Source organism: Malus domestica, chromosome 04 (assembly GCF_042453785.1).
Source record: "Malus domestica chromosome 04, GDT2T_hap1".
In the NCBI taxonomy this organism is placed as follows: Eukaryota; Viridiplantae; Streptophyta; class Magnoliopsida; order Rosales; family Rosaceae; genus Malus; species Malus domestica.
The window spans coordinates 29,584,419-29,603,706 of NC_091664.1; the positions used below are offsets into that span (position 1 = coordinate 29,584,419).

A 19,288-nucleotide genomic window follows, 5' to 3' on the forward strand; every position below is an offset into this window, starting at 1 on the left:
TTGAATACCAATTTGTTCTGAGTTGTATTTCATTTAGTAACAAAAAGAGAACAATTTCTTTCCAGCTCAGAATGTTTCAAATGCTACGTTTACAGAACCTAAATTCCTCCATTGTTGCCACAATTCAATACACAAATCTTACAAAACAAAACGACACTATACCTCTGAGAATTTTCAAGCGAATTGAATTATTATATATTTTCACTATTTAGAGAAAAAAAACCCCATACCTCTTCGATTATTGCAGAAAATACCCGGATAAGAAAAGCACAAAGAAAAGGAAGAGTCCCCCAAATATGAGCACAGCCTTCTGCCCAGAAGTGAGCGTGTTCCCGCCCAGCCCGAACTGCTGGTTCTGCGCAAACCCAGCAATCTCCACACTCTTGCTCACAAAGAACCCCTGCGCCGCCCCGCACGTCGGACACCTCCAATCCTCCGGCAACTTATCAAACGGCAATCCCGGCGGCACGGGATACGACGGGTCTCCCACCGCCTCGTCGTATTTGTACCCACAGGACCTGCATTCGTACACCCCAGTGTTCAACACCGCAAACTTCTCCTCCAGCCGCCGCTTGTCGAGCGTCGTTTCGAGTTCCTCCGGCACAGGCTGTGGTGGGTCTACGGAGGACGTGGGAGGGGGCGATGTGGGTTCGTCTGAAGTGGGTTTGTCCTCCTTTGACACATCAATGGAGTTTTTGTCTTCCTTCGAGACGTCAATGGAGTTTGCAGACAACTTGATGGGTTTTGGGGAGGTGTGAGTGAGGGAGAGGGAAAAAGTTTGGATCTTTGGGAGGAGGGGGGGATTGGGGAATAGGGTTTTGGATTTTGGGTGGGAATGTTGGGGGAAAGTGGTTGAGAGGTGGAAAGAAAAGGTGGGTCTGGTTGTTGCACAAGCCATGGATGTCTGTAAATCCTCTCTGTGTTTTGTCGGCAACTCTCAGAGCTCCTTTGTTAGTGAAAAGAAAGAAGAGAGAGAAAGTGTAGAGAGAGAAGATTAGGGTCAATTTGGGAATGTGATGTTGTTGTCTGTGTAAGTGGAGGAGAAAGGAAAGGGATCCATTGGAGGGTATATGCTTGCTTTGAAACAGAGAGTTGGATAAGGTGGGGAAGGTGATGGTTATGTAGGTGGATCCAAGTTAATGGGCCGGGTTTTGAGTTTGTGTCCAACTCATTAAAGCCCAATTACCAATAAACCCAACCAAACAGTATAGTTCTAAAGCTTTCACCACCAAACAAGAACAATATTAGTGACTACTATATATTACATCACAAATAGTAGGTCAAATCTTCACAAAAGGGTAGGTAAATGTGTATTAAAAGTTGTACTTACACTGGTTCGGATGATATCTTAATACAGTGGGTTTGTTTTCTTTTTTAAAAGCCTGGTTAATTTATATGAGAGTGTCTGACCATCCAGCTAATCAGGCTGTCCTACCTAAATTTTTCTTTCAGATGCATTCATTCTTGATAAAATAACATCGACGTAAACTAATATCAATTATGTCAATACAAAATTCGTTTTTTAACAAAGGACAGATTTTCATCAGACATAAAATTTCTATCACAAAAAAGTGAATTTAATTTCGAAAATTGCTATACCAAATCATGATTAAGAAGCAAATTTTTCTATCCTATTCAACAAGAAAAAAAAAATCTTAAAAACTAGATGAAATTGAAAATAATATTAGTGAGCTCCTCCCTTGGTCCTCAATTCCTCCAAAGCTGCCTTAACCTGATGCTGCACCAAATCCAACCTCTTTTCATAAGACTCCAACTCCAAAATCTGCTGCTGCCTCCACTTCTGATCCTCCACCACTTCTCCAACCCCACCACCGCCACCGCCGCCGCCACTTCCCATTTTACCCTTCAAACTCAGAGGCATTGGATTCATAGCCAACCCTACTATCAATCGTCTCACATCATGACCAGTATTGATGTTATCATCCACATTAGTAACATTATTATTCTCATCAAACCACGTCGTTGGCCTCTCATGATCCGCAACGCTACTACTCGCCGCCACATTGTCCTCCTCCCTCTTCACCATAACGTTATTATTATGCGATTCCACGACACAATTATTTCTGTTTTCGACATTCCAAATCATATGTGAAAGCTCGAAAACTGCATTGTCATGTGCGTTTTTGAATCGAAACTCTTTCCCGGAGGAGTTGATTTCGTTCGTTTTCTTCACGACATTGTGGTACTTCCTCTTTAGTCTTCTCAGCTTCTCCACCATCTTTGTCTTGTTGCATTCAAGCTTTAACCTCGGCTTGATTTCTTCGTACAACGACGATGTTTCCTTGGCGGTGGTTCTGGTAATTTTGGTTTGTCTGGTGCCGTAGTAGTCAAGAAAGCCACGCAACAGCTCAAGCTCGTCGTCCTTGCACCAAACTCTCTTACCCTGCCGTTTCTTTACCTCTTGTAGGGACGTCAAGGCCTCATTTGCATGGTCAATACGGCGCCGTTTCAGACGGGGCTCGTATATTGTGAAGCTGTAGTCGGAGGTGGAGCTGGATTTTGGTTCCTCAACTTTCTCCTCGTCATCTTCCTCGTCCTCATGGGGTTCGTATGAAACGTCATTGTCATCGTCCTCGTTGTCATGATCATCAACATTGTGACCCTTCTGTGCTTGCTGGACGTTTTTGTTACCGGGGTCACCATGGCGAAGGTCATCCTCAGACTTAGATTCATGCTCTGAGGATGAATAAGAAGAGGAAGAAGAGGAAGAAGAAGACATGATCCAACTAAGCAACGGCCGCCACGCCATTTTCGAAACAAGATGTGCAGACCAAACCAGAGATAGAGAGAGCTCGTTCTCGATCCTTCCCCTTGGATCAGTGGTTTGGTCTGCGTGTGCGAGAGAATTATTGCAGCTAGGGTTTGGATTTTTAAGTGTATATTTAGGTTGAGCTACTAGAAGGATAGATAGGTTTCCATAGTTAAGAAGGTTGTTGAGAAGAATAGAGGATAAATTAAAGTGATGGATAAAGAGGAATGGATGTGAATGGAGGAGAGCAAATATCAATGGCTGCCGGCCATTGTCCGATAATGGCTGCTATCCCCTACCTTGCACCCGCATAACCTTTTTTTAAGGTGGGGATTGTATTTACGTTTCAGTGTGTCGGGAACATGGTTAGATGTTACAATACAAGTCGTTGGATATTTGAAAAAAGAAATTTCCAACGACTTGTATTTTGATACTTGATGTACTAGGCCATGTTTCCGGCACAATGAAATAAAGACGAGACCAATTTGTACAAGTGGGCTTTACTCTGATACATATGTGTTACGATGTATTTCTTTGTATATGTTATTAGACACAAAGCTAAATCACCACATTGATGTCACATTTTCTAATACGGACGAGTCAATAAATAGTAAGACCATTTTCAAATGACTTACAACATTTTCTAATACGTTCATGAGTTTTAATCAGTTTTTCGAATTACTACTTAGACCAATCCTATTGAATCCAAATCTTCTCTTTAGTTGGAAACGATATTTTAATTTAATTTAAAGTGAGAAAAAGATTTAAACTTTGGATGTGTAGTTTAGTACGCTCATATAGTCAACTTGTTTATTCCCAAATCTATCAACTCGATTCTCAATTAACTTTCATTTTGATTGTATTCGATTCCCAAATTTTAAAACATCAAAACGATTGGAGCAGTTGACGTATCTACTATCACTATTTAACCTATCAATCCGATTCAATAATACTTTCATTATGATTGAGTTTGAAAAGTTTGCCGAATAAGATTCGATTCCTGAATTGAAAAAAAAAATGGACATGATTGGATCAGACGGATTTGCTAAACATTTTCCGTCATTAATTAACTCAAAAGTTTGGTCAAGGCCACCACCACCACCCAACCAAGTCCACCATCGATCAAGAGTCCCACACGCAACGCATAAACTACAACGAAACCCCGTGAACCAACCAAAACCCACTTGGGACTTGACCCCTTCCCTCTCGTCCTAACCCCAACTACTTCTCTTTCTCTCTCCTCTCTCTCTCTAAACATAATTTCTAACCCCACCCACGACGTACTCCCCCCACCCGCCAATTTTACCCGAAATTCCCATAACGCCCTCCACCGCCGCCACCGCGACGTTTAACATGGCCCCCGACCAAGACGACGCCGTTCTCCCCGAAGGAGACCTCTCCTCCTCCTCCTCCCAGGACGAGGAAGAAGACGACGACGTCGTCGATGAGGACGAGGAAGAAGATGACGTCGACGACGACGACGACGTCATCAACTCCGCCTCCCCTTCCACGTCGTCCGCCGGCGCCACGGATTCTCTCCCCGTCGCCATCGCCACCGCGACTCCAACCGTCACCGTCGCCCTTCCCGCTCGGGCCCCGCCTACGGTGCCTCTGACCCTCGCGTCTGCTCCAACCACCGTAATCGCAAACGACGCCGTGTTGTCGTCCGATCCCAAACGGCACCCCGCGTTGTCGTCCCAGCCGGAGGAGAAAAAACCGGCCGTGCTCGACGATTCTCGGAGACTATTTCAGAGGCTGTGGACCGACGAGGACGAGATCGAGCTTTTACAGGGCTTCCTCGACTACACGACGCAGCGAGGCAGCAGAGGCTCGCACCAGGGCCCAAACGACACCGCTTTGTTCTACGACCAGATCAAGTGCAAGCTCCAGCTCGACTTCAACAAGAACCAGCTCGTCGAGAAGCTCCGGCGGCTGAAGAAGAAGTACCGAAACGTCGTCACCAAAATCGAGAGCGGCAAAGAGGTCAGCTTCAAGAGCCCTCACGATCAGGCCACGTTCGAGATCTCCCGCAAGATCTGGAGCAATATCGGCCGAATTGGCGCCGCCGACGATAACGCCCTCGACGACGAAGATCCGAGCCCTAACCCTAACAATCCTAATTTCAACAGTTACGAGATCAAGGCCGAGGAGGCTGCCGGTTTCGCCGGCGATAAGAAGTCCACGCCGAGATCACGCAAGCGCTCGCGAATACAGCCAAGGGCCGACGAGAAACCCCCTCCTCCTCCGCCGCTACGTGGCGGTTTAGTTGAGCCAACTCCGGTAATCAAAGATAATAACAACGGCATTAACGGTAACAATGGTGGTGCTGGTAATAATGGCAGCAATTGTAATGCTCACGGGTTGATTGAGGAGACGGTGAAGAGTTGTCTGTCTCCATTGTTCAAGGAGTTACTGAGTAATGCAATGGGTGTCGCCGGGCCGTCCAGAGGGTTCGGAGGGTTGGCATTCAATCCGATTCCATTGAGCTTCGGCGCGCCTTTGATGAACTTGAATTTCGGGGGCGGGGAAGTGGCGGATGACAAGTGGAGGAAGCAGCAGATTTTGGAGTTGGAGGTGTACTCGAAGCGATTGGACTTGGTTCAGAACCAGATAAAGGTTGCATTGGATGAGTTGCGGTCCAATGGCGGGTGAACAATCGATTGAAGGAAGGCATTGATGTAAGTTCAGGGACTCTTCGGAATCTTGAATTCTTTGTTCATATAAATTTGCTTGGTCTCTCTGATCAAATGCTGCAGCAGGTGTTTGCATTTTACGAATTTTGTTTCCTCCTTCGTTGATTTCATAGAACAGTTTTCGAATAATGATTTTCCGATGGTTGTCTAGTCTTTTCATAGTTGTTCATACCCTTTAGACATGTGTAGATAATTGGTGAAATAATTTAAAGGATCTTTTCCCGTATGTTCTTTGTACATGAGGTATTTCTTGACATAAATCGATCAAGTTAGCGTCTTTACTTATCGCGTTGGATTGTAACGATGTGTTTGAAATTTGGAGATTTCATTTACGGGAGGGCAGCTCTCTCATAGTTTGCAATGGCTGGTAGAGGTGATTGCAGTTACGAGAGAGAGATCGGTGTTTCGTGTTTAGAAATCTCTGTATGTTTCAATGACCTGAACCTCTTTGTTCATGATTTGCAACCGGTGAGCGAGATGTCTTGCATTGTTTTCTTCAGTGTATACGACGATTAGAGCTATGTAGATGCAGAGGCATATACATATACTTGTATTTGTGTTTGTTAAGCAGGGAATTAACGTGCGTATGTAAGCCGTGTATAGATCCATGTCTTGCAATAGGGTGTGTCGTATGAACTAGTTCGACATGCTTTGTCTAGTGAGAAGGGGTCGCAATGGCCGTGTGCTAGGCCGGCTTGTCAAGACGGATGTCAAGGTACATTCGTGTTGTATTTCGTAGATTCAGCCGACGGAATTTCAGGTTTTTGCGACCCTGAGTTTGAGGTGTGAAGGAAACTAAGGTTTCGTTTTAAAGATTCGGTCATCTGGTCGTTTATGTTGGAGATGGAAATTTGCGCCGAAGGAAGTTAGAATTTGGTCGAGTTGACGAGCGCAGCAGTTGCATTGTATGATGCAGCTGAGAATCGGATGCATTTTCGAATACATTCCGGCAACTAACGCACTTTCTGGTACACTACCACTTCAAGCACACTGTCGGAAATCCATAACGACAAAGTCATGTAAAGGAACAACTCATGGAAACGAGCTCGAAACTTAAAAGGACTTGTTTGGTATCCCATTTGAATTTTTTTTATAATTTCTCAAAACATTTCTCAAGAATTTTTTTTGAAAACAATTTTCTTTAAGACTCAATAATTTGTTTTGTATGCGATTTAAAAGTTTTAAATCTTACAACTTAAACTAGACAAAAATATCTGAAAAGAGGGGGTCAAGAGATAAAGAGAGAGAAGGGAAGAAAGTAAGAGATGATTGAAGAAAAGAGAAAGAAGTGAGAGGATCGGAGGAGATAAAAGGGAAAGAGGAGTCAGAGAAAGAACCGAGAGAATGAAGAGAACGAATTGAAGAAGAGACGAAAAAGGTAAAAAAAAAAAAATAAGAGAAGGGGGAGAGAGAAAGAAGAAAAGAAAGATAGATTTGGAATGAAAAGGAAGGAGGGAGAGAAAAGAAATGAGGGAGTTTAAGTTTAAAAACTTTAAAAACTCACTTTTTGTATTTTTAGAGAATAAACTATATTTTTAAGTTAGTCTAGAGTTCAGTTTTTTAAAATAATCATACCAAACAAGTTTTTAAGGTCTAAAACTTGAAAATTGTTTTTGAATTTAAAAAGTTTAATTCAAGTAGAGTACCATACCGATTCTAAATTTCTCAATAAGAATTGATTTGGATGTTTAATGAGAATCTATTATTGAGGAAACACTGAATTTGGATGTCCAGGGCATCCGGGTGATGCCATCCCACGGTGAGACCAAAAGCATACCCAATTTTCAAACCTAGGGTTTCAATAAAAATCCAAATTTGCTTCTAATTTAATTTTATATTTTGACTCACAAATTCCACATAACAATTTAATTGTGTGATGCATGAAACAAATATATGAACATATACAATATATATATATATCGAAAGGAAAATATAAATATAGAGGGGTTCATGCATCATGGGGAATGTTTTCATGTTTTGTGGACGTTTCAAATATCTTCTTTTATTTTAAGCGTACCTGATTAGCAGAAAACAAATAAGCCTTTGAATTTGGTGGATGATAGCCTCCTCCAACAATGCGTCAATTCCTCAGCTTCTGGCAAGAGCGTTCTGATAACGTGTTATAGGCCTATTTGATTGAACGATCTAGGGTTTAGAGAGAGGGGGCCGACCACTATTAGAGAGAAGAGAGATTGATTTAATTGTGAGGTGTGTTTGATTCACTCTATTGTGCTTTTATTTATAGTAGTAGGAAGGATAAAACCTTTCCCTTTAGGATTACAACATTTAATAAGTAATCTAGTCCTAATAGGAATACAAGATACTTTCTCAGATTCCCTAGGATTTACACAATTACATTCGTATTCTAAATGGGGTGTGCTATCCACACACCCCTTTATACTTCTCCCACACCCTTTGTTAATTTCTGTCCATTGATCTTCTTCAATTCATCCGATCCGACGGCCGAAAATTAAAAGGGTGTGAGAGAAATAAAAAAAGATGTGTAGATATCACATCCCATTCTAAATATGACTGCAACAAAAAACTCCCTTTTTGTGTTTTTAGAGAATAAATTATATTTTTAAGTTAGCCTTGAGTTCAATTTTTGAAAATAATCATACCAAACAAGTTTTTAAGGCTTAAAACTTGAAAATTGTTTTCGAGTTTAAAAAGTTTAATTTAAGTAGAGTACCATACAGATTCTAAATTTCTCAATAAGAATTGATTTGGATGTTTGATGAGAATCTATTATTGAGGAAACATTGAAATCTTTCTTTTCCTGAATTTGTGTAATGTCTTGAAATAATAACGAAGAGAAATGAGACTTCAATGAGTGGTTTTGGATGCTTCACCAACAAGGGAATAATCGTGAAATCAATACATGTGAAACTTCGCCTTCGTTTTCTCAAATACTTGTTCAGCAATCACCGCGCCGTTCCCGTCGGCCTTCTTGATCTCCATGTTAGCCTTCTGGTAAAATGCAGTGCCCCTCAACGCGTCCGCAATGAAATCGTCGAAACCAATTGCTATGGCGGCTTCGGCCTTAGCTCCGTAAACCAACCTCTGTTCAGAAAGAGCAAAGACAGATTGTTTAAACCGTATAAAAGTATGATCTTGTTGTTATTTCGACGAAATTAAAAGTTCGAAAATTGGACCTTAAGTCTTGAAAGATGGATGGCACCAAAGCACATTGGGCATGGCTCACAGGATGCATATATTTCGCAGTCCGCGAGCTCGATCTGATTGAGCTTCTTACAGGCCTGTGGAAAACAATTGTCCCAAGAATGAAATCGGAAAAAGCATTCGGAGGTTTCCGATTTGGAGGTTCAAGATAAAGAATATAACAGAACAGATGACAGAATCTCAAGATCAAATAAAGAACATCATAACTATAGCTTGTAGAAACCGGAAACAAGCGGATAAAACATGTCTGCTAAGATCTATGTACATACATACTCATCATGCTTACAACTCTAATGACAATGCCGATCATAAAAACCTTTCGTATATATATGTCAAGCTCACCTGGATATAAAAACTAAACAAATTGGACATGGCTTTAAGTCTTCCCTAAACACATTTATGCCCAAATGCTAGTACGGATCCAACAGTTTTGACATTATATTAAAAATCAGGATTGCACTAAGCAAAACCCCTCTCACGAGGCAACGTAGTTATATATTAGTCTAACCTCTCTTATGGCAGTAACCTCTGCATGGGCAGTCGGATCAGTGTGTTTTAGAACCATGTTGTGACAGCTTACGACTATCTCATCATTGCGAACAATAACTGCACCAAATGGGCCTCCATCTCCACAATCAACTCCCTTATAAGCTTCCCCAACCGCTTCTGTTAAGAATTTGTGGTCTCTATCCTGTACAACTGGTTGAACAAACAAAACAAAAGGCAAAGCATGATAAATATGAAGACCAGATCAGGTTGCAAAGTACCACCTTTTTCTGACAAAGCAAATGAGTAAATGGAATTATTTCATTAGATCAATGTTATAAATTGAATACCAATAAAAATCATATGAAAAAGAATATAAAGCACAATTGCTTATCTATACTAACAATAAACTTAAATTCCTCAACAACCAGCTGATAGCGTGAAATTAAATGGAAAAGTGACTGCTCAATGGCATAACCGCACAAGTACATGATGACTGATTGTTTATATACTTAAGTAATCTTCATTGCTTTTCTGTGTGCACTGGGCAAGGGGAAATGGGAATGAAAAATAAGATGGGTTTGGTGTTACCTTCTTGATGTGCAGCAAATGCAGCGGCCACAGAAAGGGTTCCATCTTGCGTTTCCACCACTGCCAAAAAGAAGAGGAGTAACAATGAATAACCAAAGCACCCAAAATTTCCCAAGTATATATAGCAGACATCCACATTGCTTACAACACTCTGAACTTAACAATTAATCAACAAGTTCCACAACTTATCTGCACTTCTGATAACAATTTAAGGGAAACAACGTAGTAAACAATCAAGGGCCTAACCAGTTTTAAGCTTTCATACATATACATAGTATTCCTAGCATTTCGGTGAAAAGGAAAAAGAATAATAGGCAAGTGAAATACGAGAAAGAAAACTCCACAAAACAAAAAAGGAGTGACTGCACTCTGAATATAATGAAAGCGTAAGATCATCTAGTAAAACTGAATGGATTCACAGGTTTTCCAAGGAAAAGGAGGATCGTAATTCATGGTTGAAACTTGCTCCAATGCCATCACATTGCAGTCAAGAGCCCAAAAAGCGATCCTATATAGAGAGAAAAAGTCTTGACACCACTACTGGATATGACAAAAGACATGTAACTTACAGATTTTGCAAAGACAATGCAAAGTTTCCACATTTTTAGCAAGTTTGTTTACAACAGCTACATAGTCAACCAAGTTATGTGTAAAGGATGGCCGGTCCGTACAGTATCACAAAGCACTATAATGCTTCTTAACTATCATTTGGCACTATAATACCCACGTTAAAATGAAGTACCCAAAAAAATGCACAAGGATGCAGACTACATTCCTCGTTAGGTCGTTAATTCTTTTGTCAAGTGATTCACTGTGCCTAGTCATTTCAAATTCCAATCATGGAATTGCATTTGATTATTCAGAATCATTTCAAGTACATTGTAACTAGAAATTATACGATCTTCCCAGCTAGTCTTATTGTTAGCATCCAAATTTCATTCTTTTGAACTCTCTCATGGAAATAGATCCCTATACAGCCATCCTCCACCGGAGATTTATATGATCTTCGCAGCTAGTCTTATTGTTAGCATCCAAATTTCATTCTTTTGAACTCTCTCATCGAAATAGATCCCTATACAGCCATCCTCCACCGGAGATTATATGATCTTCGCAGCTAGTCTTATTGTTAGTATCCAAATTTCATTCTTTTGAACTCTCTCATCGAAATAGATCCCTATACAGCCATCCTCCACCGGAGATTATATGATCTTCGCAGCTAGTCTTATTGTTAGTATCCAAATTTCATTCTTTTGAACTCTCTCATCGAAATAGATCCCTATACAGCCATCCTCCACCGGAGATTATATGATCTTCGCAGCTAGTCTTATTGTTAGTATCCAAATTTCATTCTTTTGAACTCTCTCATCGAAATAGATCCCTATACAGCCATCCTCCACCGGAGCAGGGTGTTTCCGATAATCATACTGATGTGCATCCTTTCAATCAAATAACACAGAAACCCAAAAAAAAAAAAAAATGTACTCCCTTCGAATCTTTTTGCTGTCGAACTACCATTTTAAACTTACTTTTCTACTCTCTTAAGCTAAAACCAAGGCAAGTCTTGGATTAAAAAGCAGTGGAGGCAGTTGTAGCATACAAGCAGCCACCAATTTTCTGGGCAAAGTTGATCCACAAAATTCCAGACTTACCCAAAAGAAAATCTGCAAATCGGAACAAGAAACGATCCCAAAACCATAGTTTCAAACTAAAAATTCAGAAGATTTAAGTTTTACCACAAAAAAAAAAAAGAAAAAGTAAAAATTCCAGAACAAACCCACATACAAAAACTGATAAAACCCATGAAAAACCAATCACATATACCCAATTCACCATAGATTGTTAAGACATACATGATCCAAGAATTACCCAACAAAGAAAAAACGAGTAAAACAGTAAAACTTAAAATGGGTCTTGAAAGGATCGTACCGTTAGCTTCCGCCATTGATGGGAATTGGGATTGCGCGGAAGAAGAAAGAAAGGTCGGAGGAACGGGGAAGTGAATTGCGTAAGTCAAAAGAAAGAAATTGGGAGAATGGAACGAAGCGTGGAAGGAAAGGAGAATGAAAGCGCGATGAGAAATGGAGAGATTGGGATGATGTGGGAGAGCTGTGAATTGTGATGGTCCACGAAAATATATATATATAGTTGTCGTTGGTAAAGTGCGAGAAGGAGACTCAACTGAAAGCGCAAAAGAGTAAGAGCGACACAGACACGACATGTCGAGGTGTGATTATGAGGAGAGATTCACACGCAACTCCGGATCCCTTTTTACCAAATCAATCAGGTTCGGAATCCAAACCGTTAAAATTTGATTTAACGATTATAAGCAGAGATTTCTTTTAAAAGTTATAATAACTGTAACCTTTGAATCAAATTTCAACGATCTGAATCCTCAACATGATGGATTTTGTGGAAAGGAATCATGAGATGATCCATTTCCTGCATTAGCGGTATTTTTGAGCCTAACATGTTTCAAAACGTTATTATTTTATCACATCACGTTGAATTATTGGTTTGAAAATGCATCACAATGACAAAGATATTGTTATTCACACTTATTTTTATGTTTTACACACTCTTGCTAATTTTTTTTTCATTGATTTTTATCAATTTATTTGATTACACGGTTGAAAATTGAGAAAATATTGTGAGAAGTAAAAATTGGTATGTAACTGCCTTATTTTAAAACCTACCACACGTGTATTTCTGTTTTTCATATATCGTCGAGTGGTTTAGAATATACCATCATGGAATTATAGTTGCAAGTTATTCCTTTTATAAATGGACCCTACTTATTGATTTCTTTAATTCATTCGATTAGACGGTTGAAAATTAAGAGGAACGTGAAAAGTAAAAATTAGTATGTAGTTAGACTACTCTATTTTAAACCTACCACACGACGTGTGTTTCTGTTTTGCATTTCTCGTCGAACGATTGGTTTAGAATATACTATTATGGCATTCTAGTTGCACGTAATTCATTTTATAAACGGACCCTACTTATTGTTTATAACTACGTGATCAACACTCTTGCTTGATAGACACATTATTATATCCCAAAATTGCATAGACATACTTTAAATTATAATGAATTTGTGCAAATATTAGTCAAAGCTAGGAATTTTGCCAATTGGTAACTCAAACTCATGTTTTAATATAAACTACCTCATTCATTTAAAAAAAAAAAATATTATTAAAGAGAGGTGCAGGATTCGAAACTATTAAAAAAGCTGAAAGTTTCAAACCCGTGACGTATGTGTAAAAACTCAATGCCCTATCTTCTATGATATTAATTAGACTACATGCAAACTACCTCATTCGTTATTTTAGTTAAAATTTAATCAAAACGTATCCTTCATTATTTTAATTAAAATTTAATCAAAACGTAACGTCTGCATAATATGCAGATCGCTTTCTAAGAATATTTTCGCCAATTAAAGACGCTTAAATAACTTAACGTAAGAATCTTATGTGACGTTTTCGTACACTCCTAATAAGTCAGATCCCATTTGTGAAAATTTCTAATTGCATAATAATTTATGGAAGTGGTGACGCTTACAATAGGTGGGAAACGAATCTTGTTAGTTACCAATTTCGTCTTCTTCTTCTTTATTTTATTTTTAAATAAAATAAAATAATATATTTTTGTGTGGACTCAAAACGAGAGCCAACTGGATCCTCTCTGAATGTTTTTGTTGACGATCTTAAGAATCCGTGATTGTGTTCGTTCATTATATATCGTGTGATCAGTTTTTATCAAATAATGTTTATGTTTAATTTTAAATAAAAATATTTAAAATAATTTTTGACCATATGCTGAACGGATACGATTTACAAATCATCGCGGAATCCTCGCAAAAGAATTCGGCGAGTATCCGGATTCAAACCAGAGAGGCTAATTAATGGTTATATATTTCTTTAGTAGTCTTCTTTCGTTGACTTTGGAGTTTTGGAATTTTAGCTTTGGGCTTATTCTTGTAGGTGTACCCTGGGCCTGGTGGGTCGACATTTGTGGCCTAGTTTGGTTGCATTTGGGCCCTTTAGATGTTTTAATGAAATTACTAATGTACACAAGTAGGCTTTTTCGTCAAACTATCTTTCAGAGTAAAAAACACTTATATATGTATTTATACAATTTAGTTGTACCAGCATTTGTATTATTTTTCTAATAGAGATGAGATCCACATGCGTTGTCAGACCATATCTATATTAGAGAGATAATACAAATGATGATACAACTAGGTGGTAAGTGTATCATTACTCTTTACTAACGAATAGAAAAACTTGTACGTTCAAATATTATCGCACGCAAGTCCTCTACAGACTACTAGTATTATTGTACCCGACATTAACAGTTTGATAGATAAGTGGTCTTTTCTTTAGTTTAAGTTTTGAAACTTTTTTAACTATTTATGGATACAATTTAAAGTTTAATCGCAGAAACAACATGTAGTTTACTGGAATTTAATTCGCAAAAGGACCAAATAATGAACAACATTAGTTGCATTGTGCAAGTGTAGCAATCACAAACTCTATGATGAAAATTCCTGTCCTCAATTTACAAGTTAATTAACTGCTAATCAAATTCATTGATCGAAAAAACTCATCAGCGTCGCAGGAGCAGTCGTTGATAAAATATGTTTTCATAGTTTTAAAATTCATGTAAGAACACTCAGAGCCTTCCTAAACCCAATGAATGGTAATCCAAATGAGCTACAACATTTTGTTTAATTCGCAAGGAAAGGATCTTGTGAAAGCTCTTAGAATTAAATTCGTCACAAAATACAACATTTTGTTTAATTCACAATCAAATTTGCGAATTTCGTAAACAGTCGCAAAAAGTAATAAACTCAGAAAATAGAACATTGTCATAAGTGGGACTGCATTTTATCGAAAGGCCGAGGCTATCAAGCAAGTTCTGCTGTTGCGTATTGAGCAAGAGTCGAAACTCGGAGCGTGATCTTCAGAAACGATGGCGCTTCGCTTGAATGTCGAATCTTTCTTGGAACGGTAACTCTTCTGCAATTTAGCCATTGCCACAGCTGCAAGATTTTTTACCTCAAGACAGTTGAGAAAATCTCTTTTGGCCTTTTTCATGATCAAGCTGGCCTTTTTATGTACAGAAACATTACTGCCGCTGCTGCTCCTTCTTTTGTTGCTTGGAGATGACGGAACCTCCTCGCTTCTCCTTCTTTTGTGGTTCCCTGTTGAAGACGGAGCTTCTGCCTCTGTGCAAATAACAACTCGTCGGCTCTCTTTTCGAGCTGCTTCCATCTGATACCGGCTCTTCAACCTCTCAGCCGCCTTGTTTTCTTTCTTGTTCACCTCCTCCACTTTCTTCTCGAACAGCTCCTTCCATCTGAATGCGGCGTTCGTGTTGGTCTTCGTGTTTTCGACCACCTGATCAGCCATCGAAGCACCGAACTCCTCTATGTAGAATTTCCGCCACAGCTTATCGGTAACAGGACTCAAATCTCTGCCTCCGGTACTCTTCTCTATACGACTCAACTCGTCCACGGTGCACTGCGGTAGGATTTTCTCGAGAAGATTGGAATCTATTCCACTAACATCCCCCCCATGGCGGCGCATTAAGTCAACCACCGAAGATGGAGGAGCAGCTGCTGCTTTTGCTTCCACATTAGCCATTACTCTCTTTCTCGTTCTCTCCCTGCTCACTTGCTCAGTTGTTTGAGTTGGGAGTTTAGGGTTCGGTTTCTAATTTCAAGTGAGATTCCTATCGCTTTATTTATAGGGAACGATCAGGTCCGGTTTCCTTTTCCTGTTGGGACTACTAGTACTGCTAGGGTTTGGATTCTAATTCTTATCCTGGTGGAAGTAGGAATCCTGGTAATTTCATGTTTCCTTTTTCAAATTGTTGTAAATAATCTGAGTAATTCAGACAAGTAATTAATTTTTTTTCTGGTTATACATTTTTTTCATATATAATATTATTTGAGTATTATCTTTTTATAAAAAAATGACTGAGTATTACAATCAAGATTCAAGTCCTAAAAGTTTAGGAAATCTTTTAAAATTTTAATATTGTAAATTAGGAGAGATCCTTCCGGTTACTCTCATGAATTTACCGTAAATTATGAGAGGTTTTTACTTACAACGAACAGATTCAGACAGGTCGACTACCCCGGTTACATCTAACTAATTTGTCATAAACTAGGGGCAACTAAATGCAGGTTTCGTCAAACTGTACTGCACAGTAGAAAACACATAGATGTATTGTTTTGCCAAAAAAAAAAAACCTCATAATCTCAAACATTATCGCACCCAAGTCCCGAACCATTAGTATTACTGCACCCGACATTAACAGTTGATTGATGAGGGGTTTTTATTTAGTCCAGGTTTTGAAGCATTTGTTAACAATTGCTAGAGACAATTCAAAGTTCAAGCGCATAAATAAACTCTTATTTACTGGAATACTTTGCCACACGGACCAAATAATGATCATCATTGGTTACAATATTGTGCTAGTGCAATAATCAACCACTAATCAAACTGTGTGATCAAAAAACTTCATCGGCGTCGCGACAGTAGTTGTTGATTTTGGCGAGCTTCTTTTCAACCGGAGGAGTACGCGGCGTTTGTACGGGGTAGAACTTGTAAATCCTCATATTTTTCGCGAGTGCCAGTTCCCTGGCCATTTCCTCTCGCATTTTAGCAAATGCCGGTCTTCTTGCTTCCTTTTGGTCCTCCCTTGCATGCTCCGCCGCAGGTAGCTCCACCTCAAAATCTTGCTCATTCTCTTCCTCCACACTATTGTGATCGACTATGTATGGCACGGAGTATTGAATTTTCAAGTACCGGCCTCTTTCGAGGCGTTCCAAAGCTGCCTTTCTTTGCTTGCACCCCAGGTAATATATTTTCAGAGAATGTTTTGTCAATCTCTCGACTTGGGCATCTCTCTTGTCCATAGGAATGTACGGGATCCAGCCCATCTTCATCTCTTTCATCGGAATTATAGCTTCTTCGCGGCCTCCCGGCCTGCTTAAATCAGTTATCTTGTAGGCTAGTTCTTGTGAAGGAGGGGAAAGCGATGAGATGGCCACCACGACAGGGATCGATTCGCATTTGTATGATGGAGGGCCTTCCACAATGTGAGGCTCGGTTGTGACAAAAACGTAGACGTTTTTCTTGTTGTTTTCGCCATGGATTTCATGATGCAATTTCCCCCCTTGTACGAATTCTCGTTCGAGATTGGAGAAATCCCAGTCGAATTTGCTGTAGAGTCTGTCCAATTCCCACCACGATGTCATTACTGGAAAGGCAGATTTCCACAAGTCTTTCAGGTTTCGGGGCTCCTCCTCCACCTCCAAGTGCTCGGGCTCGGGTTTAGGTTTTGGTTGGGACGTCTTGACCCGCTTTTGCAGTGGCCGAGTGAACTTCTTGTCCTCAAATTCCGGCATCTGGCTAGCCTTCCTCTTTGCACTTCCTCCTTTCTCCATTGCAGTAATAATAGTTGTATAAGAACAATTGAAGTTAAGAACTCAGAGCCACTGAGAGAAAGAGAGACAGAAAGTTTAACGATCTAGTTTATTTATAACGAGTACAATTTTCCTCATTAAAGTTGGATTAATTCTAATTCCTTGTCAATATGGGAGACTTTTCCCTAATTAAAGTTGGTCAATGTTAAACTTGGTAATTAAGAAAGACTAGTTAACGAAAGTAAGTGATCTTCAAAACTGGTAAAAATACCTACTTGGATTAGGAAATCTCCATACTCCCACTGTGCTTCTCCCCGTAAACATATTCGAGTCTAGTTTGAAGAATACTGAAATTCTACATCGAAAAATTGACAAAATTAAATATAACTTATATTGAGTGGTTATACTTCTCATTACACTTAATTATTATGTGATAAAATCCCGAACGAACATTCGAAGAGAAGGGGATCTCTATCATGAGCTCCTTGGCAACACTACCCCGGTTCTTTATTCAATACTGAAATTATGTTAATCTTCTATGCTTTTAGATTTCATACTTGAGATGATTTTTTCCAAATCTTTTAATTTCATAAAAATAATTAATGACTTTGATCATTTTTATCCTATAGCTTTTGCCTAATTTTGTATTAATATAGCGACTTAGCCCCTAATTTGGTTTATGGACCTGACACCGCTATAGCGGCTCGATGATTTTATGGCGGATCAATGTGTTAAAGGGTCACTTGTAGGTCAAGAAAGCTCTAATATTATTGACGTACATGTACTATTCGAGAAAACAAAGCCAAAATTTCACATGTAATGAAGGAAGACTCGATTCTCTTCGTATTACAAAGACAATTCACAGATTGAGTAAACAAATTGGATGATTTTCGTTATACAATAATAATCAAACCGTTGCCTATTGAGCACGTAGTTGAAACCCAAAAAGAGAACTAAGTTTCATACATTTTAGCTTAGCCTAATCATCCAAAACAATAATATCGCTTGGCTTGAATGTCGATTTATCTTTCGCAGAACTGTAATTCTTCATGATCTTACGATTTCTCACCTCGAGACAATTACGAACTTCACTTCTCAATTTCTTCATCGGCACGCTACCCTTTCTGGAAGAAACATTATTAATGCCACTCCCAGAGCTACTTCTTTCATTATTGCTTGACGATGAAGGAACTTGTATTCGAGCAGCTTCCAATATTTGATGCCCCTGACTCTTCAACCTGTCAGCTTCCAGTTTTGCCTCATACACGTCTACCCATCTGAACACGACATTCACTCTCTTAATCTTTTCGATCCTCGGATCAGCACCAAACTTCGCTTCACAGATTTTCTCCCACAGCTTATCTGTAACGGGACTCAGATCTCTTCCTCTCGTACTCTTCTCTATGGTCCACAACTGGTCGACAGTACAATGTGGTAGGATTCTCTCAAGAATATTGAAATCTACGTCGCTAACATCGCCCCCACGGTGGAGAATAAGATCAGCAACCGAAGACGGAGGAGCTGCTGCTTTCGCTTCCATATTAGCTACCTTCTCTCTCTCTCTCTCTCTCTCTCTCTCTCTCTCTCTCTCTTACTTTTTTGACGGCGGAGTTGAAGAGTTAGGACAAATGAATGACTTACGTTCAATTCGCTTTTTATTGGTTTCCTTTTCCATTTCCTATTTGGAATAGGAATCCTGGTAAAAGGTGGATTTGTGTTTAACTTGTATGTGTTCTTTTCTTGACGCATACGTAACCAAAAAATTGTCATAACTTCATAAGTGGACTGCACATTTGATCGAAATGCCATTTTTAAGTGAAAATATAGAAGGATTTGGCGAGATTAGCTTTTTGTCAATAGTTGTGTACTAGAAAACTGTTGAATTAGTGGCCAAGTGGCCAAAAAGGTGCATATAATAAAAAATGAAGGACATAATGATGTGGGAACATCATTATGAGGAGACAAATGATTATGTTTCCTTTTACTTTGTTGAGTTTTCAAAGGTAGAAAATTCAGCTTTTGTCCCCCCACTTGTTGCCTTTGGAAATGAGAGAAACCGAAGGAGAGTTGTAAAAGGTGCAGAAATTAGAGAGCATTTTTCTGATAGTAGTTGTAGAGAGGTGTGCACCA

General features: G+C 39.4%; 7 protein-coding genes across 7 annotated transcripts; 1 reads left to right on the forward strand and 6 right to left on the reverse strand.

Moving 5' to 3' along the window:
- On the reverse strand, positions 1-1,088 carry LOC103434144 (uncharacterized). Its single transcript, XM_008372452.3, has one exon. It carries the CDS (start codon positions 896-898, stop codon positions 239-241), a length of 660 nt encoding a protein of 219 aa, XP_008370674.3. The 5' UTR covers positions 899-1,088; the 3' UTR covers positions 1-238.
- A 596-nt stretch (positions 1,089-1,684) lies between these two features.
- Positions 1,685-2,770, reverse strand: LOC103434323 (probable transcription factor At5g28040). The gene has a single exon (XM_008372663.3). The coding sequence runs from the start codon at positions 2,768-2,770 to the stop codon at positions 1,685-1,687; it is 1,086 nt and encodes a 361-aa protein (XP_008370885.3).
- A 980-nt stretch (positions 2,771-3,750) lies between these two features.
- On the forward strand, positions 3,751-5,689 carry LOC103434143 (probable transcription factor At3g04930). The gene has a single exon (XM_008372451.4). The coding sequence runs from the start codon at positions 4,124-4,126 to the stop codon at positions 5,420-5,422; it is 1,299 nt and encodes a 432-aa protein (XP_008370673.3). The 5' UTR covers positions 3,751-4,123; the 3' UTR covers positions 5,423-5,689.
- Positions 5,690-8,188: 2,499 nt separating this feature from the next.
- LOC103434142 (guanosine deaminase) lies at positions 8,189-11,923 on the reverse strand. The gene is made up of 5 exons (XM_008372450.3): positions 11,650-11,923; positions 9,724-9,783; positions 9,155-9,345; positions 8,619-8,723; positions 8,189-8,526 (listed from the first exon to the last, which is right to left on the reverse strand). The coding sequence occupies exons 1-5, from the start codon at positions 11,663-11,665 to the stop codon at positions 8,338-8,340; spliced, it is 561 nt and encodes a 186-aa protein (XP_008370672.1). The 5' UTR covers positions 11,666-11,923; the 3' UTR covers positions 8,189-8,337.
- A 2,686-nt stretch (positions 11,924-14,609) lies between these two features.
- Positions 14,610-15,368, reverse strand: LOC103434322 (uncharacterized). Its single transcript, XM_008372661.3, has one exon. The coding sequence runs from the start codon at positions 15,366-15,368 to the stop codon at positions 14,610-14,612; it is 759 nt and encodes a 252-aa protein (XP_008370883.3).
- An 872-nt stretch (positions 15,369-16,240) lies between these two features.
- LOC103434321 (protein HEAT INTOLERANT 4-like) lies at positions 16,241-17,179 on the reverse strand. The gene has a single exon (XM_008372660.3). It carries the CDS (start codon positions 17,177-17,179, stop codon positions 16,241-16,243), a length of 939 nt encoding a protein of 312 aa, XP_008370882.3.
- Positions 17,180-18,137: 958 nt separating this feature from the next.
- Positions 18,138-18,698, reverse strand: LOC103434320 (uncharacterized). Its single transcript, XM_008372659.3, has one exon. It carries the CDS (start codon positions 18,696-18,698, stop codon positions 18,138-18,140), a length of 561 nt encoding a protein of 186 aa, XP_008370881.3.
- Positions 18,699-19,288: the final 590 nt, after the last annotated feature.